We start from the raw sequence: 25,608 nt of genomic DNA, 5'->3' as shown, positions 1-25,608 counted from the left end.
TATTTTATTTCAAAAGTTGGCTCTGATGTGTAGTACTACACACAAAAATTTTAATCAAAATCGTTAGAACCGTTTTTGCAAAAAATTAGCTTTTCTATTTCCGTTATATGGCAGGTACTGTTAGTTTTGGTCATAAAAACAAAATTTCAATTTCCCTTATAGGGAATCACCAAAAACTGCTAACTACCAAGTTTGAAGAAAATCACTTCACTCGTTTAGGCTGCAGCTCCAGATAGAGACAGACACACAGACAGACAGACAGACAGAATTGCCGGACCCACTTTTTTGGCATCCTCCATCATCGTAATGTCATGTAAAATTGTTATCTCGAGTTTGATTTTTTTTTACGAAACCTATATCACAAGTAAAAATTTAGTAACATTATAAGAATTGGATTGCTTTAACTGTAACAGATTTGTATTTGGTATTTTGTTAATCGGTGTTTTTTTCTTGCTTTAATACTTAGGTATTTATCTTCTCCTTCCCGTGGCCTAATGGGTAGTACGATCGCCTGTTACACCAAAGGCTCTTGGCACAAAAAAAAAAAAAAATAATTTTTGAAATCGTCTAAGCCTTAAGGGGTCTGAATTTTTTTTTTTTTTGGTTCATTTTTTTTAGTTTATTTTTAATTATCCCCTTAATTGTAATGAACAAATTAAGATCTATTGCGTATCGAAATATTCAAAATTGGCAATGTAAAAAATGTTTGACGGCTCACCATAATTTTTCTAAGGGTGCATTTTTCGGTCTTCCAGGGTGGCCAGACCCCTTTAGGCTAAAATTCAAATTTTCTTTCTTTTCTAGAGGAGATGTTTATGGGCAGATAAATAACAAAAAGTGAAATATTACTTAGAGAGAGTTTAGAAGGGCGAGTACCTACCTTTGGACAAAGGCAAACAAAAGTATCAAAACGAATAATTTTTATTTCTTCAGTACAATTTTACAGTGAAAACGCTTGTTTTTAAAAGCATGTCTAACTACATTTGATGATATTAACACATATAAAAAATAAAAATCAAAGGCGGTTTATCTATCGTGCCTTTTTTCGATCTCAGACGTACAGTACACAAGTGTCTATCTACAAAATTATTTGTAGCTTGCAGGTCCCCTTGGGACTTGGGACACATTTGGACTAGCTAAATGTACTTCCTTACATTTGATATAAAATTCTACACCAAAAAGATGCTGTCGACTCTTAAACTCACGTCAAACTCAAATTTAATGCAATTTTCGAAAAATGGATGTGTCATGAGATAGGTTAATTTAAAATTAGAAAATAATCTTTTAAACATTTTCCAATTTTTTTTTTTTTATATAAAAAAAACAATAAATAGGACTTGCATTTACATAGATAAAAATTCATTTAAAAAGTTTTTTTCTTCCCTTTGAAGAACGAGTTAAATTTTAAAATTAATATATGTACAAATTTGAAGAAAGAAGATTTAACTATCTACCGAACTTGAGCCTTTAGATATAAAAAGTAGGTTCATCACTGAAAAAAAGAATTGTTTAAGAAGAATGTAATTCCGTTTTAAAAAGAACAATCAATTAAGCTTCTTTATTTTTTTTTTTTTTGTTTGCACGCGCCTAATTTAATTTGAACTTAAGAAAGAATGTCCTTTTTTTAACATTCTAACGTATTTTTTTTTTAATTAATTGTGGTTTCTGTGCGCATATTGCTTCTATAAAAATTGAACGAATTCCAAGAAGATTTTAAACAATTACAAAAACAACAATAAATTAAAACAGAAATCTCCAATTAAGTACGCCATTCATCTCCTCATTGTCACCTTCTTATGTCATTTTTTGGTTAAAAGATGCGTTCCATTCTACTTAACAAAAGTTAAGTATATTTTAATTGCTCTGTTAAGTGAGAATGGAATTAAACACGATGATGATGAGTGTGTTGTGATATATAAAACAGTTAAAACTTAAAATTAAATAAATGATGTCTGATTTTGTATATTTGTTGTACCTAGGTACCTACTTAACGTGACATATTTTTTTAAACTTTAAATTTTATTTGTATTTGGCTTTAAAGATGTGAAAAGATGGCTTTAAGTGTAAAAGGAGACTATTTTAATATTGTTATTTGAGTAAAATAGTGAAAAGTGAAAACAAACCGATTTAATGAAAATATATTTCAGCGATAAATAACACGTCAAAAAATAGAGAAAGGAGGAGCAATTTTTTAAAATTTTAGTTTAAAATATAAAAACAATTTTTTGTCAGAAAAAAAACTCTCGATTTTCAACAATTTTCAATTTTGTTTCATATTTTTTGCAGACGTTTGCGGAACAAAACAATTATCTTTTGAAAAAACAATTTCAATTTATTCATTTTTTAGACCAGATACTAAGACAAAAAAAATCGCTTTAAGGGCCAATTTATTGAGCCTCCATTAAATATTAGATTTTGTCGTTTTAGTTAAAAGCGTTATTAAACTATTTACGCAATTAAGGAGACTCCATTAAAAATTCATTTTATTCATTCTTCTTTAGTTAGATTCTTTGTTGTCAATGAAAGCTTTAAATTTAAAACTCTGTTAAAAAAATCCCAAGGATTTTTTATTTATTTTGAAAATAGATCTGTCAGAATCTAATAATTTTTTAAATAAAATTTTAAAAAAAAAAGCAGTTGACCATTTCACATCTAATCCAGTCAAATAAGGGTTTAACCTCGGAATGAATGTTAGTAGAAATTTTTTTTGCTCAATATCTTCCTTTTGCCATTCTATAACATATCTCAAAAGTCTAGAAAAATCTCATGTCCTCTTGTCGCGATTTCAAGGTCAAATCGCGAAATGGAGATTTTCAAAATTAGCAAAAATAGGCTATGGTATTATATACACATATGATACATGATTTCAAGGTATTTTTTAATGCTTATTCCAAAAAATCTAAAATCAAGACAATCTGACGTCTCTGGAAAAAGTTATACGTGTTTTTCATCTGTCAACCCATATTATTATAACAGTTGCTAACTTACTTCCGAAAAACCCTTAAAAGTAATGGTAGCGGAATCATATTTTGCATGAGGGTTTTCATATCCATTATCATTAAGAATCAAAACAATGCAATGCAAAAAAACATTTATATCTATGACAAAACGGTATTTTTTGAGAAAAGGGGAAATTTTGGGATGTGCACTAAAAAACATCCTGGTACAATCTTGGAATAAGTGCTAATAGGCTAATTTTTTTTGTTTCTATCTTTGTTTGGATATTCTAAAACTTATGTCAAAAATCTAAAAAAATCTCATGTCCGCAAGTTCTAATTTTTCAGGTTAAACTAAGTTAGGTGCAGATTTAAAAAAAATAATAAGAAAACTTTAGATTCTTATATGTATACCAACATAACCCATATCATTTCAAGGTATTTTTTAACGCTGATTCCAACAAAACCCACAAACAAATCAATATGACCATCCCTGAAAAGTAATGTACCTTATTCATGTTGATCTGACACAAATATCTGAAAAGTAGTTTTTCAAATTTGTCAAATCTGCACCTTATCTTCAAACCAAGAAAATTAGAACTTGCGGACATGAGATTTTTTTTAGATTTTTGAGGGTAGTTAAAGAATATCCAAACAAAGATTAAAATGAAAAAATTAGCCTATTAGCACTTATTCCTAAGATGAACAAGAATCTTCTTTAGTGCATATCCTAAAATTTGCCCCTCCATCAAAAAATAACATTATTTCGTAGGTATATATATTTTTTGTAATGGATTGTTTTGATTTTTAATAATGATGGATTCTAAAATCTTCATGCAAAATTTGGTTCATCTACCATAACTTTTAAGGGTTTTTCGGTAGTAAGTTTGCAACTGTTATAATAATATGAGTTGACAGATGAAAAACAGGTATAACTTTTTCCAGAGACGTCAGATTGTCTTGATTTTAGATTTTTTGGAATCAGCATTAAAAAATACCTTGAAATCATGTATCATATGTGTATATAATACCATAGCCTATTTTTGCTAATTTTGAAAATCTCCATTTCGCGATTTGACCTTGAAATCGCGACAAGCGGACATGAGATTTTTCTAGACTTTTGAGATATGTTATAGAATGGCAAAAGGAAGATATTGAACAAAAAAAAATTCTACTAACATTCATTCCGAGATTTACCCCTTTTTTCTCCTTATTTTACTGTATTAATCATAAATTTTAAACACATGTTAGGCCTATAAAATTAAATTAGTCTTGAGCTTTATCTACTCCACACCCGTTCAAATAATTCCAAACCAACGATGGTTTGGTTTAACAAAATTAAGCCATCGTTTGGGTTCAAGCGAATTTTCTTCATCCTCATCACAAAAATCCAATAAATATCCAAGACAATTCATGCTTTTTGAAATGATTGATATCTTAATTGACGCACAAATTTTCAAATAAATAATGAAACAATAAACAAAATGACAGTTAAAGCTAATGGAGAGTGAATAAATAGATATCCTCTTTTAAACTCTCATTAGCTTTAAATATCCTTCTTAAAAGGTCGAATTTGGTGTTTTACTTAAAAGCCCCTTTAAATTTAATGCTCTGTTAGTTAAAAATGGCAAACTTCAAAAAAAATCCTTAAATGAGACTGAATTAAACGAATAGTTTTTAAATTTAAAATTCCCTTTTTTAATGGTGATTTAAGTTTAATGGAAATTAATTAAATTTTGAAATTTATCGCTTTAGTTAACGGCCTCGTTAAACTATTGTCGCCTTTAAGTATACATCATTAAAAATTCATTTAATTCACTCTTCATTAGTTAAAGTCCTTACTTCTAATGGAATCTTTAAATTTAAAAGTGTGTTAAAAATATCCTAGGGATTTTTTATTTTGTTTGAAAAATAATCTGTCAAAAGCTACAATTTTGTCAAATCAAATAGATTTGAATTGGAAGAAAAACCAAAAAACTATGACCCGTAAGTATTTTGCAGCTGAAAACGCCAGAAAATGCAAGAGATTAACGATATACCAGTGGTAACCAAAGAATGCTACAACCTACAATTGAAACCATGAGAAGAAGAAGGAGTTAAGTGAAATTTTTTATTTTTTCCATCGGTGTCAAATAACAACTTAAATTTGAGTGTTATCGGCATTCATCTCGTGTCATTGGTTTAGAAGTAAGCTTTATATCTCTTCTTCTCATGGCTTCAATTGCAATGTTATGTATGTATTATGCAGCATCTCAAAAATGATTAGTTTTGAAGTGGAGAATATAATCTATTAGATCTAGTATTATCTGTGCGAAGTAGACAAGAAATGCATTAATTTCTTTGAATTTTGTTCTTTTGTATGGTACAAATGCATGTGTGTATACCTACAAAAAATTCTAGTCTGAACTTTTTAATAATAATTCTTTAGCTCATTTGACATTTTTCAAATAAAATAATAATTCAAATAAAAAAAATAAATGAAATGACATTTGACACTAATGGAGAGTGAATAAATAGAAATTCTGTTTAAAACCTCCATTAGCTCTAAAAATCCCTCTTAAAAGGTCGAATTTGGTGTTTTAACTAAAACTACTTTTAAATTTAATGCTCAATTAGTTAATGATGGGGAAAAACTGGCACCAACTATCGCAATATATAAAAATATCATTAAGTTATAGAAACAAAATATTAAGAGAAGCCTTTTAAAATTATATTAAAAAGAAACAAAAATCAATTAATTTACAAATTCATAAATGTAATCATTTAGCAAAGCTATCATCTGGCTGACGGCCCATCTGGCCATGCCCTTAAAGATTTAAGTTAATTAAACAAAATGTTTTTGTAATTCTTTTTCTCGATGAATCAATAAATCTAAATCTAATCTAAAATCTAAAAAAAAAAATCTAGTTAATGATGCCAAACTTCAAAAAAATCCTTAAAAGAGACTAAATTAAACGAAATTGGTTTTTAATTTTAAAATTCCCTTTTTTAATGGCGATTTAAGTTTAATGGAGAGTGAATAAATTGGGCCTAAGTCATACAAAATTTCACCGAAATAATTTTTTGGTTTTTGTTAGGATGGATACGAGTAGTATAAAGCAGAGACCAGAAATAACAGTCAACCTTTATTTTCAATCGGTTTCTCTCTGAGAGTTACCACATTACTTTAAATAGTTTCGGTTAAGGTTTGAGATTTATTTTTAAAAATCAAAAATAAAGGTTATTGGTTGAGAGTTATTTTTAAAAATCAAATATAACCTTTATATCGGTTGAGATTTTTACAAAAAAAATCGCTGAAAATAAATCAAAAATGGTCAATTCAAAGGAAAATGTCGAATATGTCAAGAATGTCTTTATATTGCAAAAATAAATATGAAAAGGATGTTTTTTCTAAGTTTATGTATTAAATAATGCATGAACTAAATAGACTCTCAAAGTTCTTTAGACCCAAGATTATATCTCTTTTCGTTTAAAGTAAAATCTAAAGACGAAAATGTGTTTTCCACTGTGATTTGAGTCGCTGGGACGACAAGCACAGCCAATGCAATATTTCAGGAGACCGATGTTCTAATAATATCTAGGTCGCCCGCTCAACTTCAAACGGCTATATCTCGGAATTTTGAAAAAAATGAAAAAAAGCCAAAAGGTAGCGGGGACTCTAACCTACATTTGGGTACAACTCCCATCCCTGTAGGTGCACGCGTTCTCAAACCAGGAGAACTTAAAGGTAAACAAAAAGTTAAGTCCGATTCTGAAAAAATAGGCATGATGTGACGGTTTAACATGGAAGATTATTTTTTTAAAATCTGACAATGTGCAAAGCGTAGGCTCATGACACAAGCTATCATTTGGCATCACTCCCAAAAATTGCTCTCAAGCGGTTTAGCTTCCAGGAGCGTTCAAAGATTCGGCGATTTTTCGAAAAAAAAACTTACCCAAACTTTCAAACGCGATTTTCTCGGAATTTTGAAAAAAAAAAATCCAAAACCCGATTATACCACTATCGGGTAGCTGAGAATATAAGCTTTCATATGGCACCACTCTCATGTCTCTAGGAATTGATACATTTGCAGATGAGATTTATTTTTTTCTCTCAGCGATAAATCTCACTGGGTTGACCGAAACATAAAAAAATACAAAATTTTTCTTTTTTTAAAATAAAGGTTATTTTATGACCTTTATTGAAAATGGCGACAAATAAGAGTTATTAAGGAACCTTTCAAAAGGTAGAGATTTATTTCTGATCTCTGGTATAAAGCAAATTTGCAACTTCGAAATACTTGAGCTAACTACGTGGTGCGCAAAAAACGGCATTTTTTTAAATACTTTTCAGTTTTTAGCTTAAAAATTCTAAAGAGTTGCATATTATGGAAAAAGTCACTACACGGAGAAAACAGACCACCTAAAAACAAGCGGATTCCACAGTAAATTAAGTGGATTTTTGAAGATTTTTTTTGCCAAGATGACTTCTATCTTAAATTAAGAGTACAATTTTTTTTAATTTCTTTAATTTAAAAGAAATCCACTTAATTTAAGTGGATACATTTTTTTTTAATTATAAAAGAAAAAAAAAACTGGCAGCCTTTTTGGATCGAACCTAAAACTAACTAAGCGAGTGCTTTACAATCAGCCTATCTCACTGTTGGTAAAAAGTATGATAAACTGCAACTAAAGCTGAAGTCTGACTAAATTATTTAAATTTCATTTTTTTGTCAGTTTTTTTTAAATCAAAATTCACATTAAAATTAACAGAATTTAATCGGATTCCACCTATTTCAAGCGGAAATCGTATTGCTTTAAGAGGGTGGGATTTTTAGTGAGCACCATCTTATTTTTAGATGCCCTTTTTTTCTATAATTTCATACAACCGCAGTTCTGTACGTTCAAAATTTCTTGAAATACCCACATTTCCAAAGTTCGCGAAATTTATTTAACCCAAAATGAGTATAAATTTAAATTTCCAACATTTTTTTTCAATAAAAACATCTAATATATCATTCAATATAATACTTACATTGAAAAGAAGCATATTCCATTAAAGACTACGTACTTGGCGACTCATCGCCTGGTGACGCAATATTGCTATCGGAAGTTGACAGTGGTCGGCATATTCCAATTCGAGTAATTCCATTCGGCATTCCCTTGAGTATCGCCACAGCTTCATCCAATGTTAACCCATGCAAACCTGTATCGGCAACACTAACCAAACGATCGCCAGGAAATATCTCGTTTGTTGCTTCGGCAGATCCACCTGGTATAAGACCACGTATCACAATAACAGTACCCTCAGCATCCAAGGGGTCCTGATAGTCTAGAACTGAGAAACCAAAACCGCGTTCAGTCTTTTCGATGTCTATGTATGTTACGTCTGTACTCCACAAAGCTAGACCCGATACATTTTCAACGGATTTTGAGCGTTGCTGGTCCGTCAGCGTTGCCGTACTCGATGTATACAGCGAACTCTCTGACTGAGCCTTCGTTAAGAGGTTCTGTAGTGATTGATGGCCACCCGGCAGAAGGCTTCTCGTCTCGAATGCCTCGGGATTCTGAGAAGTATTGATCACAGATGGTGCTGTTGGTCCACGAGCGCATATCAAACGCACTTGTGTTGGCAATTCTTTCAGAATCTTCACCACTTCTATATGCTTCAAGCCCTGCAATTTGTGTTCGTTGACTTGAAGCAACTCATCACCCGGTCGTAGAATGCCCTGTTTCCCCACCGGGCCATCTTCGAGAATCGATCGAATATAGTGATGGGGTCTTTTTTCGATACCGCCCTCTACGTCAACAGTTCCCTCGAGGCTAATTCCTAGACCTGAAAGTTTATTTATTTCGGCAACTATTATTTCGCTCTCAGGGCACTCACTTTTCCAAGCTGCAATTTGCATCGAATCCACGCTTTCAACGGTGGGAGTAGGCGTGGGCGTATTTTGTGCAGATTGTGGCGCTGTCGTCGTAGTCGTGGTTTTGAGTGGTGGTGCGTGTGGCGAACGGGGGCTCGGCGTCTGGACACCTCCGTTCAATTTTTCACTCAAGCTACTGCTGCCATTTAATTGCTTATTATTAAGGAGGGCTGTCGTCGGCGTTGTCGCTACCGTTGTCACACTACCATTGCTAATCACTGGCACTGGCTGGCTGCCCTTAGCCTCACCATCACCGTTATTATTAATAAGCTCATGCTCATCGTGTGAATCACTACAACTACTACTGCGGTCCAACACCAAGGACATATTAGAGTCGACAGTGTCGCGCGATGGCATCATATTACTATCACCGCCATCAATTGCGGGCGCACAAAGACAATCCTCTGTCGCCAAAGAGTCCGCATCGGATTTTGGCGGCACCCATGACAGTGTGGCTATTGAAGGTGATGCGGGCAGAGAAATCTGCGACTGAGTATCACTCTTGAGTTCGGTTAAGGCGACTTGAAGGTGTTCGAACTTTCTACCACGCAGGAAACGTTCCAGCGTTAAATGCACAATGATATCGGTGTTACGCAGAAGCTCCACCGCCTGGTGATTTGTTACACCGGCCAGTGTTTTGCCATCAACTGCAACAATGCGATCGTTGATTTGAATTTTGCCGCTCATTTCAGCGGCACTGCCTTCAATGATGCTCTTAACGAAGATTCCGGAGAGATCTTCCTCTTCGCAAACATAGCCCGCCACTGTGATACCCAGTCCGTAAACGTTTTTCCGCAGCTCCACCTCGTACGTCTCCGTTTCGGGTGAGTCGATGAAACTCAGTGGGGTTATTGGTGATGCATTACTGATCACCGTTACAATTCCGGGCGTTGTAAACAACGTCTCAATGCGATCCGTATCGCTGCAACCCGATGACAGCTGTTGTTGCTGCTGTCTCTGGCACATTGATGGCGCTGCTGCAAACGGCACGATGTCCAAATGCTTGAGGCAGGCACGTGTATTATGCTGCAAATCTGTCGTCGTCGGTATTGGCGGCAATGGCAACGGCAAGTCGGCCAACTCAGTGTCCGGTATTGGCATTTTAAAGCCGCCAACCATACTCAATGCACTAATATCAACAGCAGCACTAGCAGCAGCAGTGCAATTATTTGCTGCAGCTGAAGCACCAGCAATAGCAAATTGCGGATTCTGATACAAATGTCGTGACAGTTCTTCCGGGTCGGAGAGGAGCTTAGTTGGAATAATTGGAGCATGACTGGCCAATGCTTGGTAGTCAGTGGCCGTTGGCTCAATTGGACGTGCCACAATCAATCGAACCTGAGCTCCAGTCTGACGAAGAACCGTTGCTACTTGCTCGGAACTAAAACCACGCAAATTCACTTCACCAATTTGCAGCACGTGATCGCCGCACTGCAATCGACCGTCCCGTTCGGCCACTCCGCCCGGTATTAGCCCTTTTATAACTACGCCCGTACTCCGGCCACCGACCAAAATAAAACCCAAACCATTGCCATCGTTAACGAGATCAATAACCTCAACTTGTGACCATTCCGTACTTAGAACCATTTCGCCAATTCGGACAGTAGTTGTTCTTTTTTTCTTCCCGTTGCTGCTGCTACTGCTACTGCTGAGGAGGTGTTGTGTTTGTAATCCAACTGCTGCGGTGGTGTCATGACGCGTTTGGAATTAATTCTGTATGGCCTATTCGATGATGCATCAACATTTGTGGGTTCTTCTTCGAATGTCCCGATTTCGAAGCGGGACAGAGTAATCCGTTCGGCTAAAAAAACTACGTGAGGTTTATTTATTTATAACATTTCATGCAGCGACGCTTGATTGAAGCAGTCGTAGGGGACTTTTGTGATATGGCAACAGCTGCTGCCAGGAAGGACCTAATTCCTTTGGTCCATGGCAAGCACGAAGCAAGCACCCCCAACGACTGACGACGACGACGTGCCTAAAATCAATAAACCGTTTTTTTTTTTTCTACTTCCCGGAAATACTCTACAAATTAGAAGAAAAAAAAGATTACTATTAAGGAAAAAGAGGGAACAAAATTACGGTCACGAGAAAAATACTCGTTCGCAAAACTTTCGTGTACTCGCAGTCGGCGGTATGCTGTTTAAGTTTCGGCCAAGAACAAAAAACCGTTAGCTGACGATAACTCCACTGCAGCGCACACAGCAGGAGAGCTAATTACAAAAAAAAAGTGGGGGTTATAGGGGCTTTATAGGACGACAACGATGAAAACACTTCCCGAGGGGTCGACGGAAGGAGTGAGAACGATATATTTTGTTTCGAAAAACACCACACCATCGCTGGTTACATATTCCTGCTCCCTTTTTCTACGAGTAGAATTTCTATTTATTTGTACAAAATTTAAGATTTTTCCTTTGAGAGACAACTCAAAGATGTGAACTATTTTTATGGAAGCAGGAGGAGATTTATTTTTTGACACACTATTTAGCTAATAAAAACTTTGTGTACACTATCAGAAGAGGGTGTTTTTTTTTTTTTTTTCTTCTCTTTTATTTGATTTGATTTTATTTCCTTTTCTTTTTTAGCTATTTTTGAATTCGCGCGAAATTGGCTTGATACACCCGCACGTCAGGAGTTTTCTTGGCCGATTGGCACTTGCGGGGTTGAATATTGTCGAAACAGTGTAGCATTCGAAAATATATTGTGGAAGGTGTTTATGGTGCATGGTAGTGTTTCAAATGTGGGGCAATATGACGACGACGATGGATATGATGAGTGGAGAGTGGGAGAGTGAAATACGCTGCTGAGAAGTGTGGTGGTGCTGTGTTATGCGGTCTGTTGCTCTGTTGGCATTTTGTATACGGAAGTAGTATAGTAAGTGGAGCAATTATTTTTTGTGGATTGTATCGTAAGTAATAGAGCGCAGGTTTGGAGATTTTTAAGAGGGGAAGTTGTTCGAAAGTTTTGTTAGTCGAAAACGGAAGCTTTTGGATAGAAGCTTTTCAGTGGACAGGGTTGTTTTTAAGGAAAACACCATATAAAAGATAAAATTTCTACTCCTAAGTTGAGTTGGAAAAAGTAATTTGAGGATATTTTCAGTATTGTTGCATCTTAATCTCTGAATACCTACCATTTAAGTATTATACGTTCTCAGAATAGGATGCTGGGTCTTATTTAACTTTAATTTATAACAGTTCAATGTTTCACTTGCAGAAAAGTAAATTTGTTAACTCTTAATACATATTGTTAGTGATGATGAATTGATTTTTTACAATTTTTTTAATAGACAAAAATGTTACTAATACGCTACAGTGAACCGATTCGATAATAATTTACATAAAAGGCTATATCATTAACAATTCTTCTACGATTTTTATGGTCGAAGTATCAAATGAAAACAGATTACTATGTTTTTCAATATACCTACCTTTCCAAATATTATTTAGAAATGCATACACACGAAAAAAAAGACCACCTTAAAACAATCGCATTTCACATGAAATTAAGCGGATTTCTGCTTAGTTTTTTGCCAAGACGACTTCCGTCTTAAATTAATCGGACAAATCTTCTTAATTTCATGAATGCGTAAATTTAAAATAAATAAACGTAATCAAAGGGGAAAATCATATTATCTTTACGTGGAAACATTTTACCTAATAAAAAAAGCTATGGGGATCATCATCAGCATAATCTTACTGTTGGAAATATATATAATGCAATTAAAGCTGAAGTTTTTATATTTTGTCGGTTTTTTAAGATGCAAATTATTATAGTTTCCTTTAACTAGACTGAGGGAATAGCTTTAGTACTTATTTTAACATGTTTTGAGATTATAATTATGTTCCATCGAAATAAAAAAAAGAGGTAAACTTTCTTAACTACGGATTAAAATTAGATCTCTGAATTAACAATAAATTCTTAGTTAGGTAAATTTTTCCAAGTATACTTACATTTAAGAAGGTGGGCATCATCTTTATTTTAAGGTGCCTTTTTCTTCTCCGTGTATTAAACAGTCTCCATTCTCTCAGTCTAGTTAAAGGAAACTATAATAATTTTTCGTTTATAAGGAATACATTTTCGAATTGTTTTATCTATCAGCGAGAAATGAATGAAAAGAATATTGCTTTCGAGACGAAAAATTTTCTAAAACTTTCTGGCGGTCTATTACGTAAAACGAAACGAGCGGCAAGTCAACGATACTGAAGTAAACTATAGTCACGACAAAGAGCGATTATGTTAAACGAGAAAGTCGTTTGGCCAAACTAGACCAAAAAAATATTTTTTTTTTAGACTTACCTACATGAATTCTACCAGCAAACGAAATAATATTGTGACAGCTGAACGAAAACGAAGGTTAAACGATAGGTAAATGGCAGTCGTAAAGATTAACGATTATCGTTGAAGTAAAACGATTATCGTAATACGTAGTCGAATTTCAACGAAAACGAAGTAGTTTTAACGATAATAATCGTTTTACAAAATAGGGCCCCTGATAACATTCAACTCGAAAAAATTCCATTTTTTTGCATATCGTCCATGAAGTTATTGCGTCTGAAAATAAATGCAATAAGATTTAAATTTTTTATGAAAAAGGGAAATTTAATCATAATGAAAATATGTATGTATGTAAATTAATTTCAATTTACTCAAAACGGATTCTACGATTTTGGTAAACAAATTCGAGTGTTATTTTCTCAAAACGATTTGCTTAATTTCAACGATTTTCTTAAACAAAAGCACTTAGGTATATTGTTTTTATATAAATGAAAAATAAAAATTTTGAAAAAATTATTTTTGAATTTAAAACAAAATTGTTTTTGAAAAATCAAATTTTGGAAAATGGTAAATTGAATTTTTTTCAAATTTTGGTTTTAGATTTTGATTAATAATATTGCTACAAAATGGCATACTAATTTAATTTTAAATTTTTTATTTTTATTAGGTATTTATAAAAATTAAATTTTTTTTTAAAACGGCTCTAATGATTTTGAAATTTTTGTTTTAAAAATGTTCTAAAAACTTCTTAAACATTTTAGAACTTTGAATTCTAACCTAGTAGTGCATTTTATTTTTTTATGTAAACAGTTCTGGAAAACTATGAAGAGTTTTTAGACCATTTAAGTTCTTTCATAGAAAAAAATTTTACTCATACACCACAGTGACCCGGGGTGGTACATTTGGTTTTCTAAATTTATATACCTACGGGTACTGTGCTTTTATGTGCAACCATTTTTTTATTATATTAGATGTGTTAATATTAGATGTGTTTTTTGGACCTAGCTATTCGTATCTGCAGTATTGCAAAAACGACACACATCTGTCGATAGCAAAAGATTTTTGTATAAAAAAAAGTCCCCATTTTAAAACATGATCCATCGGAAAATGTTTTGCTACGCAAATGATCCTTGATTCATTGTTTTTTTCGGTGGTTTAAACATTTGAAAGATAATGATACTCGACGAATTTTCCCTCGAAATGATTGATTATTTCTTCCCCGGAAATAATCGGGAGATTCCCTAGATTCCGAGGGAACAAATATTCCGAGAGACACAAAATTCCCCTGGAGAATCACGAATCGTATCTCAAATATTGCTATCATCAGTTTTTCAGAACCCACATTAAAAGATATCACTGTTGTTTTTTTTAGAATTAACTCATTTGTCTGCCTCAAAAAAAAATTACTGACCCAACATTACAGACATGAATTTCTAATGATGAATCTTATCAGTTTAAAATCCTATTTACAATTTGATCGGTCAATCAACTTTATGACGAATTCCATTTTTATCGGTATTTTAATACATACCCATTAGGGTGGGTCAAAAAAATCGAAATTTTTTTTTTTGATTTGGTACTCCCAAAAATCGATTGCTAGACACCTCTAGAATATACACACCAAATATGAGCTCTTTATATTAATGGGAAGGTCCTCCGCTTTGCAATTTTCCATTTTTACATCAAGCTTCTATTAAAAAAAAATAATTTTTTTATTAATTGACTTTTTAGCAAATTTCTTTTCATATTCTTGTAGGAAATTGAACGCTCTACAAAAAAGGCCTTATACACTTTTTTCGTTTATCTAACCGTTGAATAGATATTTGAGGTCCAAAAATCGAGAAAATCTTTAAAAAATCGTTTTTTGTTCTTAATTTTGTAACAAATTGAAAAATTATAATGATCAAACGCGCAAGACATATTCTTGTTGAAAATTGATTGCTCCACAAAAAAGGTCTTATTAACTTTTTTCATTAATCTAACCATTCTAAAGATATTCGAGGTCAAAGTTAAAAAAAAATATAAAAACATTTTATATTTTTAAAAAATTTCTAATTCACTGAAACTTCATTATTTTCAAATTAGCAAGATATATTCTTGTAGGGGCTTAAACGTTCTACAAAAAATTCCTTGGAATGAAATTGATTGCTTTAACCGTTTAGAAGATATTCGTATCCAAATCGCAATGCATACGGGTCATAAGAAAACTATTGAAATCAGTGAGCATTGGTTTGGATACGAATATCTTCTAAACGGTTAAAGCAATCAATTTCATTCCAAGGAATTTTTTGTAGAACGTTTAAGCCCCTACAAGAATATATCTTGCTAATTTGAAAATAATGAAGTTTCAGTGAATTAGAAATTTTTTAAAAATATAAAATGTTTTTATATTTTTTTTGAACTTTGACCTCGAATATCTTTAGAATGGTTAGATTAATGAAAAAAGTTAATAAGACCTTTTTTGTGGAGCAATCAATTTTCAACAAGAATATGTCTTGCGCGTTTGATCATTATAATTTTTCAATTTGTTACAAAATTAAGAACAAAAAACGATTTTTTAAAGATTTTCTCGATTTTTGGACCTCAAATATCTATTCAACGGTTAGATAAACGAAAAAAGTGTATAAAGCCTTTTTTGTAGAGCGTTCAATTTCCTACAAGAATATGAAAAGAAATTTGCTAAAAAGTCAATTAATAAAAAAATTTTTTTTTTTTAGTAGAAGCTTGATGTAAAAATGGAAAATTGCAAAGCGGAGGACCTTCCCATTAATATAAAGAGCTCATATTTGGTGTGTATATTCTAGAGGGGTCTAGCAATCGATTTTTCGGAGTACCAATTCAAAAAAAAGAATTTCGATTTTTTTGACCCACCCTAATACCCATGCGACAGGAAGTGACGAAAACCTGTCAACCACACTCAATGTCATCCCATTTTATTGAAATATGAGAAACGGCATGAAAACCAAGAAAAGAGAAACGTGGATGTCGGTAAAAGGGGAACCAAAAAGTGAATAGAAAATAAAACTCATTCATATTTTACAAGAATTTTGCTCAAAAGGGTCATAATCAGGATTTTTATTTCAATTTTTTTTCTGTATCAACATTTATTTTACTTTTTTTTTCGTAAATCTGATAAAAATAATTTTATTAAAAGAAGGCATATACATTAATTATTATGTTTCCTTGAATATTCTTTATTCAAAATATAAATATATGTGTGTATTGTATGTATGTATATGTGTATATATTTTTTCACACTTTAGTTTCACGACATTGTCAAAAATATTACAAAGACAAAAATTTGATAATTAACATTTTTAACATTGTTCTCATTTATAACCAACCTTGTATTTATTTTTTTCTTTAATTTTAAGATCATTATTTTAATTTTATTTACATTTTTTAATAATAATTTTGTTTTAAAAAATAAAACTATATTGATTTCATTTTAGAATTTTGTTTCAGATATTTGGATTTTTTTTTCTGTATTTTATTTTATTATAATTTTTTTATATATGTATTTTTTGTTATGTCAGTGATTTTATTTTTTTTTTTGTGTTTATTGAAAGCGGATATTGTTTTTTTTTAAAGAATATAGATAGAAAAGAACATTAGACACTATATTAACTTAACACATCAAGCACAACTTAACACTACAGCATACAAAAGAAATAATAATAATAATGAGTGCTTTGTCCTAAATTAAAAAAAAAAATGATTTCCATTTGTTTTATTTTGGAAATAATAATTTTAATCCAATATTGGTGGATGAGAGAATGGAGGCGATGTGTTGTGAGCCTCTGCTAATCACTGTCCTCTTTCCATTTTTGGCGTGCTTCGAGTTTAGCATCGGGCACCAGAGAACTTTTTACACCGCCTAATATATTTGTGGTTGCTTGTGTGGCTAAAACTGCCGGTTGCACAACAAGCTGGGGTATTTGCCTCATTATACCACCAAAGGCCCCAGTGTATCCTTTTTGATCGTGCTCTAAGACAGCGGTTTCAATAAGAGCATTTGCTGTGTCATTTATACCCTGAAAGTAAAAAATAAATAAAGGAACATTTATTAGAAATAAGCTTTAAGGTTTAGGATCAACATTTTCATTCCATTTTACAAATCCTTTTTCAGATTGTTCACTTAATATATTAGTTTTTTTCAAGTTTAAATATGTACTTTTTGTTGCATCAAAATTCTAATTGATAAAATAAGACATGACAACACAATCAGTGCCCGGCTTTTATATTGTACTTTGCTATACTTTTCTTGATTTGACCATAGATAGTCTTAGATTTGGGCACGATATAATATTAATGCGGTAGTAAATAGGCATTAAGGCTTTGCCAAATAATTTAAGCAATACGCGATAGATCTGCAAATCCCATATCTCTGTACAGCTATATCAAAGCAAAAAGTATTTTATTGGTGGAAATAAACGACAGGTAATTTCCAAAATCATCCAAAGAAGCATTTCCAACAGATGAGATGGGCGCGTAAGAAAATGATTTGGCGATTAGTAAAGGGAAGCGACTTTGGGTTGACAGTCTGTGTCGTTGGTTTCTAGTCCAACAAACAGTCAAAAAAATTGTGAATGTCACGATTAAAGCCAGGCATTCTTTCAATATTATGCATGTACAAACATTTAAACAGCCAACGTAAACTCGGATCACAACTTTGTTCTTGCTAAGTTCGAAATACATTTATGTATTTACAAATATCCATGACACGAGAACAAAAACTGGGTGCTGTACGAAAACTTGACCTAAACAAAGTTGTACCGCAGGATAATCTCAGCTCATTTGCAGACCGCATAGCTGGTTTACGCTAGGCGACCAAACCAAAAACTCTGGCTCGATGAAGAATGTAAGTGAACCCATAAATCTTATAAATCTATGCTGAAACTGCTAAGAAAGCAGACCGTGAGCCCTGTGTCTATAAAATTAATAAAATGCACGACTAGGTCGGACGTAAATTTGGGAAAAGCCGACATGGAGGACAAATTTTTCATCAATGGCAACAAATTTTTTTGTTATTTGACTTTTTTGAGAAAAACCAAAACTGCAGTTTTATTGCCATCGCAAAGTTTCATTAAAATCGTTAGAGTCGCTTTCCAGAAATTTGCAATAACTTGAAAATTTTGTGTGGGAGGTCAAAGTTCTAAGCGATATTATATAAAAACAACTTTCAGAATTCTATCAAAATCATCTGTACTTAATTTGAAGAAAATCCGTCCACCCATTTAGGCTGTGGAAATGTGTACAGATGGAGCCACAGACCGAGGCACGGAACTACGAAACCCACTTTTTCGGGCTTCTAAATCATCGTAATATTGGTTTTGATCAGAACTTTTAATCTTTTTTTGACACGAAACCAATATTTGATGTTATGGTTGGGTAAAATTCGTATTTCCATAAAAGATGAACCAATTCCAGTCCAAAATAGAAGCCTGCCATTGTGAGAACGGGAGTATGGTAGGATACGCAGTTTTACATCTTTACTTGTTCCCAAGCAATTCATAAAAACTTTATTGCATTTTTGTTAGACCATTGTAATATTTTCATTTGTTCTTTGTGAATTCATTATAAAAATTAAGTTTTTCTTCCAGTTTCAAGATTTTTTTTTACCTAATGTCCGTAAAAAAAAAAAATTATGATCCTCGTCAGTTTTCTATTCTTTGGTTCATATTATAAATTATTTTACTAATTCTGTCTTTTAAAATACTTACATCACGAACAATTTGATATGCATTGACAACACCTTCACGAATATCTTGCGGGCGATGGGGCCTCTTACGTTTTCCTTTACGATTATGCCGAATACTTCTTACGGATGGACCTGGTGAGACCATATCGTATGCTGTTTCAGCAGTAAACTATAAAAATACAAAAAAAAAAAACAGAGAGTTATAGACCCTATTCTTAAGATCTTGATATTTTTTTTAAACAAACCTGCAGTAATTGAATAACTCTAGAGGTTATTTCTAGAGCCGCAAGTGCTGTTCTTGCGGTGAAACTTTGTGCTCCCAATTGTAGTCCGCGAACAAATCGTCCATCTTTTTGATATTGCTCAAACGGTAACCAGAAGAGATCATAAACTCCTTGGACTGTAAAATACATACCAAAATTCAGTTAGAATTCAACAACTTAAGAAAAATTTAATAAAAATACTAACAAAGCTGAACGAATGGGTAAGTTGGTCCAACACCACTCAAAATAGCTGGAATTTGATTCTTTTTGATGTCCTGCAGCCATTCTTTGCACAAATGTGCTATTAATTTATCAATTCCCAATAAACCATGTCTATAAGTAAATAAATGAATTTATTAATAACGATAAACGAAAGCTTCAAAAAAATTCCACTTACTTATAAATAATCTTTTTTAATTTTATTTCTGAGCATTGCAATTGCCCCAAGCCCATTAAAAATCCAACTATAGGTCCTCTAGACAGTTCAATACGCCTGCCATGATAATCCAGTCGAATATTCACTTCCGGACTGAAAATCACTTCACGGAAGTAAATTGGAGCTTTTTTATTGCCAGTTTCTGTGGCAATAGCTGCTGAACCAGCAGCAGCTGCAGCTGCTTGTTCCTTTCGATGAGATTTATCTTCGCCCTCCATTAGAAGATCCAAATTCGTTGAGACCATTCGACGTGCTTGTAAATCTTGCACGGCTTCTGGTAAATCATCGACCATCATTACCGGTGGCTGCAGGCATGTTTGTCGTTTAGATCCCGAAGCAACTTCACTCTTAGTTCCAGCTCCAGCAGATTCCCCAGATGAACTTAAATCATTAAAAAATTGAGCTATAAAAAGCAGTGTATCTTGGTCAATATTAAGTCGCAACGGCAACAATGATATTCGAAGGGAACATTCTTCAGATATGCTAGTACTAGGATGAGGCCGCACATGCAAGGCTTTTATAACAATCATATGTTGAGAGCTTTTATTTGGCAGATGCTTGGCACTCGGATGATATAGGAATTTATTAATCTCAGAAGTTTGCAAACGATCTCGTACTTCAAGTTCACTTATAACTAAAACTTGACGGGATGCTTGAGTCGTGTGCAATGGGTAAACTTCGTGGGAACAACGAACTTTTGAAAGTTGAATTTCAACTAGGGTCTCGTGATTACGATTGGGTCCACCTTCGGTTCGCCAGCTGAGTTTTTCTTTTGGTTTTTTGCCATAACTGATGTTTTCGGCACCTTTGGAGTATGAAACACCATGTTTGAAGGCATCGGACATGGATGGTTGGGGTTCTGGACGGCTATAAACAATTTAAAAATAAAAAAAATTATAAATGGTTGGTTTATTTTTAAATAGTTTAAGCTTACATTTTTTCCTTGTCCTTCGCCTCTGTTGATGTCACTTCGGTGGATTGTAAGGGGAAATCATTACCGCCATACAAATGCCACGTTAGGGTCATCTCACATAATGTATATCGATACTCGGCCATTGGGAAATTTTCGGGAGCCTGGAGGAGGTCGGGTTTTCCCGCTGGCAACTTGAAATGATTGTCCACCATACGCAATGGATCTTCAGATATAATAAGATCTCGAATGCCACATTGAGACTGAAATGAGAAGTAAAATTTAATATGAACAAAAAAAGGAAGCAATATGAAGCAATCTTAGATTAGGTAAGTTCAGGTGTCAGGAAAACGGATGAAATACTTTGATCAGTGATGAAAATGAAGAGAAAACATACGTCAATATCTGACAGATTTTAAGGGTATTTATATTTATAGTAGAATTCTCCCACACCTGCGTCTTTGGGAATAAGCATTCCAAAGTTTTTGCTATTCTTCGTCCATACAATTGATGCGGAAATCTCAACGTGAATCTCCATAACTATGTCTTAAGTGAGTCAAAATTTCTTTGGTATCAACCCTTGGTTTTATAAATATTGGCTCAAGGCACACACTTCAAGAGGACAAGATGAGTCCATAGATTTGGAAAATTAAATATCAGAAATTATGGAAATCTTCTTTCAGAATTAAAATACAAATATGAATAGATTCCAGAATTGTCGATAATGTCAAGAAAAAGTGATTCTGGAATGATATGCAGAAAAAATAAAATTGTTATACTGCCGTACTAAGCAAAAAAGGACGAATGCGAAAAAATCCTAAATTGAATTAAAGGCATATTTGACATCCTGAAACAATGCCTCATTTATATGTTAACTAAAAATAGTCAAAATAGTCAATGAAGATGAGCACAACGATATTTCCCCGATGTATTCCTTAATAGAAAAATACATTTATTTCTTACTCTATAAATTAAAAAAAAATTAGATACGCATTTGGGAAGCTTGATCAGCTTTGGGAAGCTTTAGTTTACACAATAATAATATAAGTTTCCTACTAAAAGTTGCTTGACATCAGTTCTGCAGCAATGACTTTATATACTAGGTACTTGTTTATTGACAAGATAAGGCTTAAAATATGCCAATACTTGCCAATGTAAAACAACACTGTGGGGAAATTTAATCTTGAAAGAATGCAATGGTTCTTCTTTGGAGAATTTATGGGTATTTAAATTAGATTTAAGTTCCACAAAGCCGTTGGAACAGACGATTTTGACGATTTTATACTAAAAATCACATCCGACGACTTGATTATGAGTATGGACTTTGATTGATGGACATTGATCAAATAATATCCACCGAAGGAAAGCCTCATTTTGCCTTTTTTACTCATCAATGCCTTTTTGTCTAGTTTTCCTATATTTGCCATTTCTGTTTGTTTTGATGTCTTTTTTATGTAAAATGTTTTTTTTTTTTTTTAATCGAAACAAATCTTAAACATTATTTTCCACAAACTCTAACAGAATGAAATTTCATTCAATTCAGTTGAGGTTATTTCGCCGTAACATAATTTTAAGAAAACAAGAAAATAGAGAAGAAGTTACTTTTCTTTCCTAAATGAAATTTCTTATTTTTGTCTCCTTTTAAAATGAATTTTGGATTTTTATTCGACCCTAATTTTCGAAGGCTTGCAAAAATCAAGTTTTGAGAGACAGTTAATGTAGATACTTTTGTTTTAAACTTATTCTTTTTTCAAGGGATACCGATTGTGCTAGCTAAAATGAACTATTGAAAAAGTTCAATAAGTTCGGGCCCACTCGTTTTTGCTCAAGTAGAGAGGTCCTTCAGCGATGAATGCATTAAAAATTCAATAAAAAAGAAAGATAAACTCACCAAGTATGACTTCTCCTCGTCGGCTATGACACAAAAATCATCATCTAAACCCATGCTACTCTTCATAGCAGCCGGTATCTTCTCCACCTGTTTAACATCACCAAGTTCTTCTCGAACTTGTGGCAATGCTTCTACAGCATCATCGTCATCTTCTTGATTTATATACGAATTCTTCATCACAGACGTTTCAAAATTAAGCAAATCTTGCAGCTCATTACTGCTACCACTGTGCCGAATGGCTTGGTAAGCCCATTCATCCGAACTGCTATTAGTACGAGATAACCCTTGAACAGGTGATGCTTTATTTTGCTCTCCACTTAATGATGGTGCATCAAGTTTCTTATCACCAACAGCAGCAGTTGGAGTAGCATCCTTATCTAAACCTTGATTACTCTCATCGGGAAAGAAAAACACCTCAACACCACGATCGAATTTATGTTCTGCATCTTCATCTAAAGTTGCATTCGATCTGACAGTCTCTTGAACTGCTTCGGCCATCATCATATTAACTCGTTCCTGCTGACGTGCTGATATTTCAGGTATTGAACTTTTTCTATCCTTGACCGAGAACAAACTAGCATCACTGTAGACAGATGATTCCATGGATGATGTCATACTTTCGTCATCGTCAATTGTAGTCATAAGATCTCCATCACCTGCTACATAGGCAATTAGAGTAGCCAAAGCTCTGCCTGAATCAAAACAACTTCGTATGTGAACATCTTGGATTGATGTTCGCAAATCTAGCTTCGGACTACGTTCAGATGATTTCTCATTTAAACGCAATGAAATATCAAGCAGACCAAGATCAATTACCGGGACTAGATTGCTAGATGGCAAAGCAGTGACTTTATTTTCTGGTTTGCTTGTTTTAGGATCCTGCAAAAGGAGGAAGTTATTACACAAAAATATTACTAACCAAAAGAGTTACTACTTACATAAGGAGCTAAAGAAAGAATACACTCCTCGGCAATGAAACGCAATGTGCAACCAGGAACTGATGAAACAATATTACTGCTCATCATAAACGAACCAATTTCTATAACACTGCGGAACGGGAAATTCTTGGGTCTAAAAAATTTAAAATAAAAAATTATTGACAATAGTTCTTGTTTGTATCGTTAAGATTATTGTAACAAACCGATAGTCAATGGCACAGTCCCACAAATGAACCTGTATCTCTGTGACAATCCCATACGGTTTATATCCTTCAATTGGATAATCCTATAAGAAACGTAACATTAATAGGCACTTGAATAGATTTAACTATAATTCCTTACAACAACGTCCAGAAAGTCTATCAACTGATTCAGCCAGGTGTGTTGCGACAGAGCTGGGTTATGTCGCAAAGTAGCTTTTTGAATGCCAGTAGTTATCTTCAAACGCTGTAATTGAAGACCAGAGGTTATCTCTTTTTGAAGAGCAAGAAATTTTATAATTTATTACCTTAAGTGATTGGTCGGGAACTTTTTTGATTTCGATGGCTAACGAAAGCATTTCACGATTGATGCAACCTTCACCGTCACCTTTAGTGAGATCTGGCGGAGAAGAATAAAATGTTGACTGCATATGGTTAGGTATACACTTGAATTCGGGTAATCCTGGCTCCGAGTCTCTAGTTGGGATAAGACCTGGAGAATTTGCAAAACAAAATGATTTTTTTTTTTTTTCAATTGGATTACTTAAAACTAACAACTTACCACAATGAAACATTTGAAGATCTTTTGTATGCAAACAAAGATAAGCCATATTTTCATTGCCATTGAATCCACTTACAGAGAATAAACAAAAGTCCTCAACTGCAATTCTAAATTCACCAAGTTGATTTGGTATTACACGATTTTCTGCATCTCTTACAGGAGGAAATAGTGACAATACTCCTTTTCCAACTAAAAATTCAAACGAACAACCACTCGTTTTCATTGATGATTGCGATGCAATACTACGTTTGCTTCGTTTCTTTTCATATGTCGAGTAGTATATACTGTCCGATTCGTTGTCTGAAGTTCCACTTTCGGGCTCACAGCCACCACCACAATCATCTTCGGACGATGAGTAATGCTTTGGAGTTTTGGCATCGTCAGTGTCGTAGGGATGTACGGGTGATGTAGATGGCACATACATTGAATCCATCATTCCGATATTGAGAAGAGATTGTTCTATCGTTGGTGCTGGTGGGGGTTTGGCTTTCCTAATAAAACTCGGAGAACTTGGCTCCCACATTAGTAAGTCGGTATTGACACGGTTATAGATGATTTCGTAGAGTTGCTTGGAACTGGAAGTAAATTGAGAAAGAAGTTAAAAATATCTCAAAAGCAATTCAAGATTATGAATAAAGATAGAATTGAGATGAAAGGTTGTAAAACCATAGGGTTAAGAAAAAGTGCTTTTAAAGAAACAGAGCAGAAGATTTCCTCAAAGACTGAGATTAATTGAGTTTAGTCTCTATTAAAGCCGATATGCTTATAATAAAGCCTACTTCGACATATTCAGAAATTATGTCAATTAAAATCGAATAAAAAAACGGCGAACCCAACATGTTGAGACATAACCTGCAGCAGTAAAATTGGAGAGTTGTGGTCCCATTCGAGGTCATATTTTTCGTCGATATTTCAGAAGACGAAAATCGAAAAAAACTTATCTATATCCAGGTCTAACTAAAGGATCTAACATTCCGGATTTAAGAACCTTGCTGCGGACGTGGCTATTTAAAGTGGGATTATTATACCATTAGAAACTATAAGATAACAATCTAAACATTTGAAATATTAGATACATGAATTCGTTTTTGAAAAAACCTAGCGCGTTTTCGTTTGGTGTTAGCTTTTTTTTTGTAAAATTATTATTGACAAGACTAGGTAGTTGCTTCTTTATTGTTATTGAAATGAGCAACACCCAGGCCAACAAAACTGGGTCTATACACACAAAATCTAGGATTTATCAGATGGGAACAACTGGATTTGATCATAAATGAGGAGAAGACGTAATAAATTAAATGAAGGGTTCAGGGGAAAAACGGCACATGTCCACTTTTTGCCAAAAATAAACTAATAATAAGGTCTTGTAGTATTTACAGAGCACTAACTGATGGCATCCTTACTTGTATAAAACAAATTTTAGCCTTGCTGAAAAAATAAATAAATTGTGCGCTTTTAGTACTAAGTTGTATGGAGAACCAAATTTTAAAATGCGTTTTTCTTGAAATGAGTTGGAATGGACTTGTGCTGTTTTCCCCCTGGATTGTTCAAATACATTTATAACCTGAAAAGCTCATGAATATTTTCTGTGTGTGG

At 33.4% G+C, this 25,608-nt stretch overlaps 2 protein-coding genes across 4 annotated transcripts in view; both read right to left on the bottom strand.

Moving 5' to 3' along the window:
- Positions 1–11,663, bottom strand: part of LOC129916987 (patj homolog) — a 163,100-nt gene extending 151,437 nt beyond the window's left edge. For 2 of the 3 annotated variants that reach the window (XM_055997288.1, XM_055997289.1), the window contains exon 1: positions 7,951–11,663. In XM_055997288.1, coding sequence (XP_055853263.1) covers positions 7,979–10,426 — 2,448 coding nt within the window. In that variant the 5' untranslated portion in view covers positions 10,427–11,663 and the 3' untranslated portion in view covers positions 7,951–7,978. The remainder of the gene's footprint in view (positions 1–7,950) is intronic. The other variant, XM_055997290.1, reaches the window with a different exon arrangement.
- A 4,990-nt stretch (positions 11,664–16,653) lies between these two features.
- Positions 16,654–25,608, bottom strand: part of LOC129912969 (autophagy-related protein 2 homolog A) — a 44,300-nt gene continuing 35,345 nt past the window's right edge. Inside the window, exons 7-18 of the mRNA XM_055991256.1 lie at positions 24,016–24,590; positions 23,762–23,946; positions 23,596–23,700; positions 23,457–23,539; positions 23,254–23,386; positions 22,316–23,194; positions 20,449–20,687; positions 19,476–20,381; positions 19,284–19,411; positions 19,061–19,215; positions 18,838–18,984; positions 16,654–17,148 (exon numbers count right to left, since the gene is read on the bottom strand). Coding sequence (XP_055847231.1) covers positions 16,918–17,148; positions 18,838–18,984; positions 19,061–19,215; positions 19,284–19,411; positions 19,476–20,381; positions 20,449–20,687; positions 22,316–23,194; positions 23,254–23,386; positions 23,457–23,539; positions 23,596–23,700; positions 23,762–23,946; positions 24,016–24,590 — 3,766 coding nt within the window. The 3' untranslated portion in view covers positions 16,654–16,917. The remainder of the gene's footprint in view (positions 17,149–18,837; positions 18,985–19,060; positions 19,216–19,283; positions 19,412–19,475; positions 20,382–20,448; positions 20,688–22,315; positions 23,195–23,253; positions 23,387–23,456; positions 23,540–23,595; positions 23,701–23,761; positions 23,947–24,015; positions 24,591–25,608) is intronic.

This window comes from Episyrphus balteatus, chromosome 3 (genome assembly GCF_945859705.1).
Source record: "Episyrphus balteatus chromosome 3, idEpiBalt1.1, whole genome shotgun sequence".
Classification (NCBI taxonomy): Eukaryota; Metazoa; Arthropoda; class Insecta; order Diptera; family Syrphidae; genus Episyrphus; species Episyrphus balteatus.
This window is presented reverse-complemented; position numbering and strand designations above follow the sequence as displayed.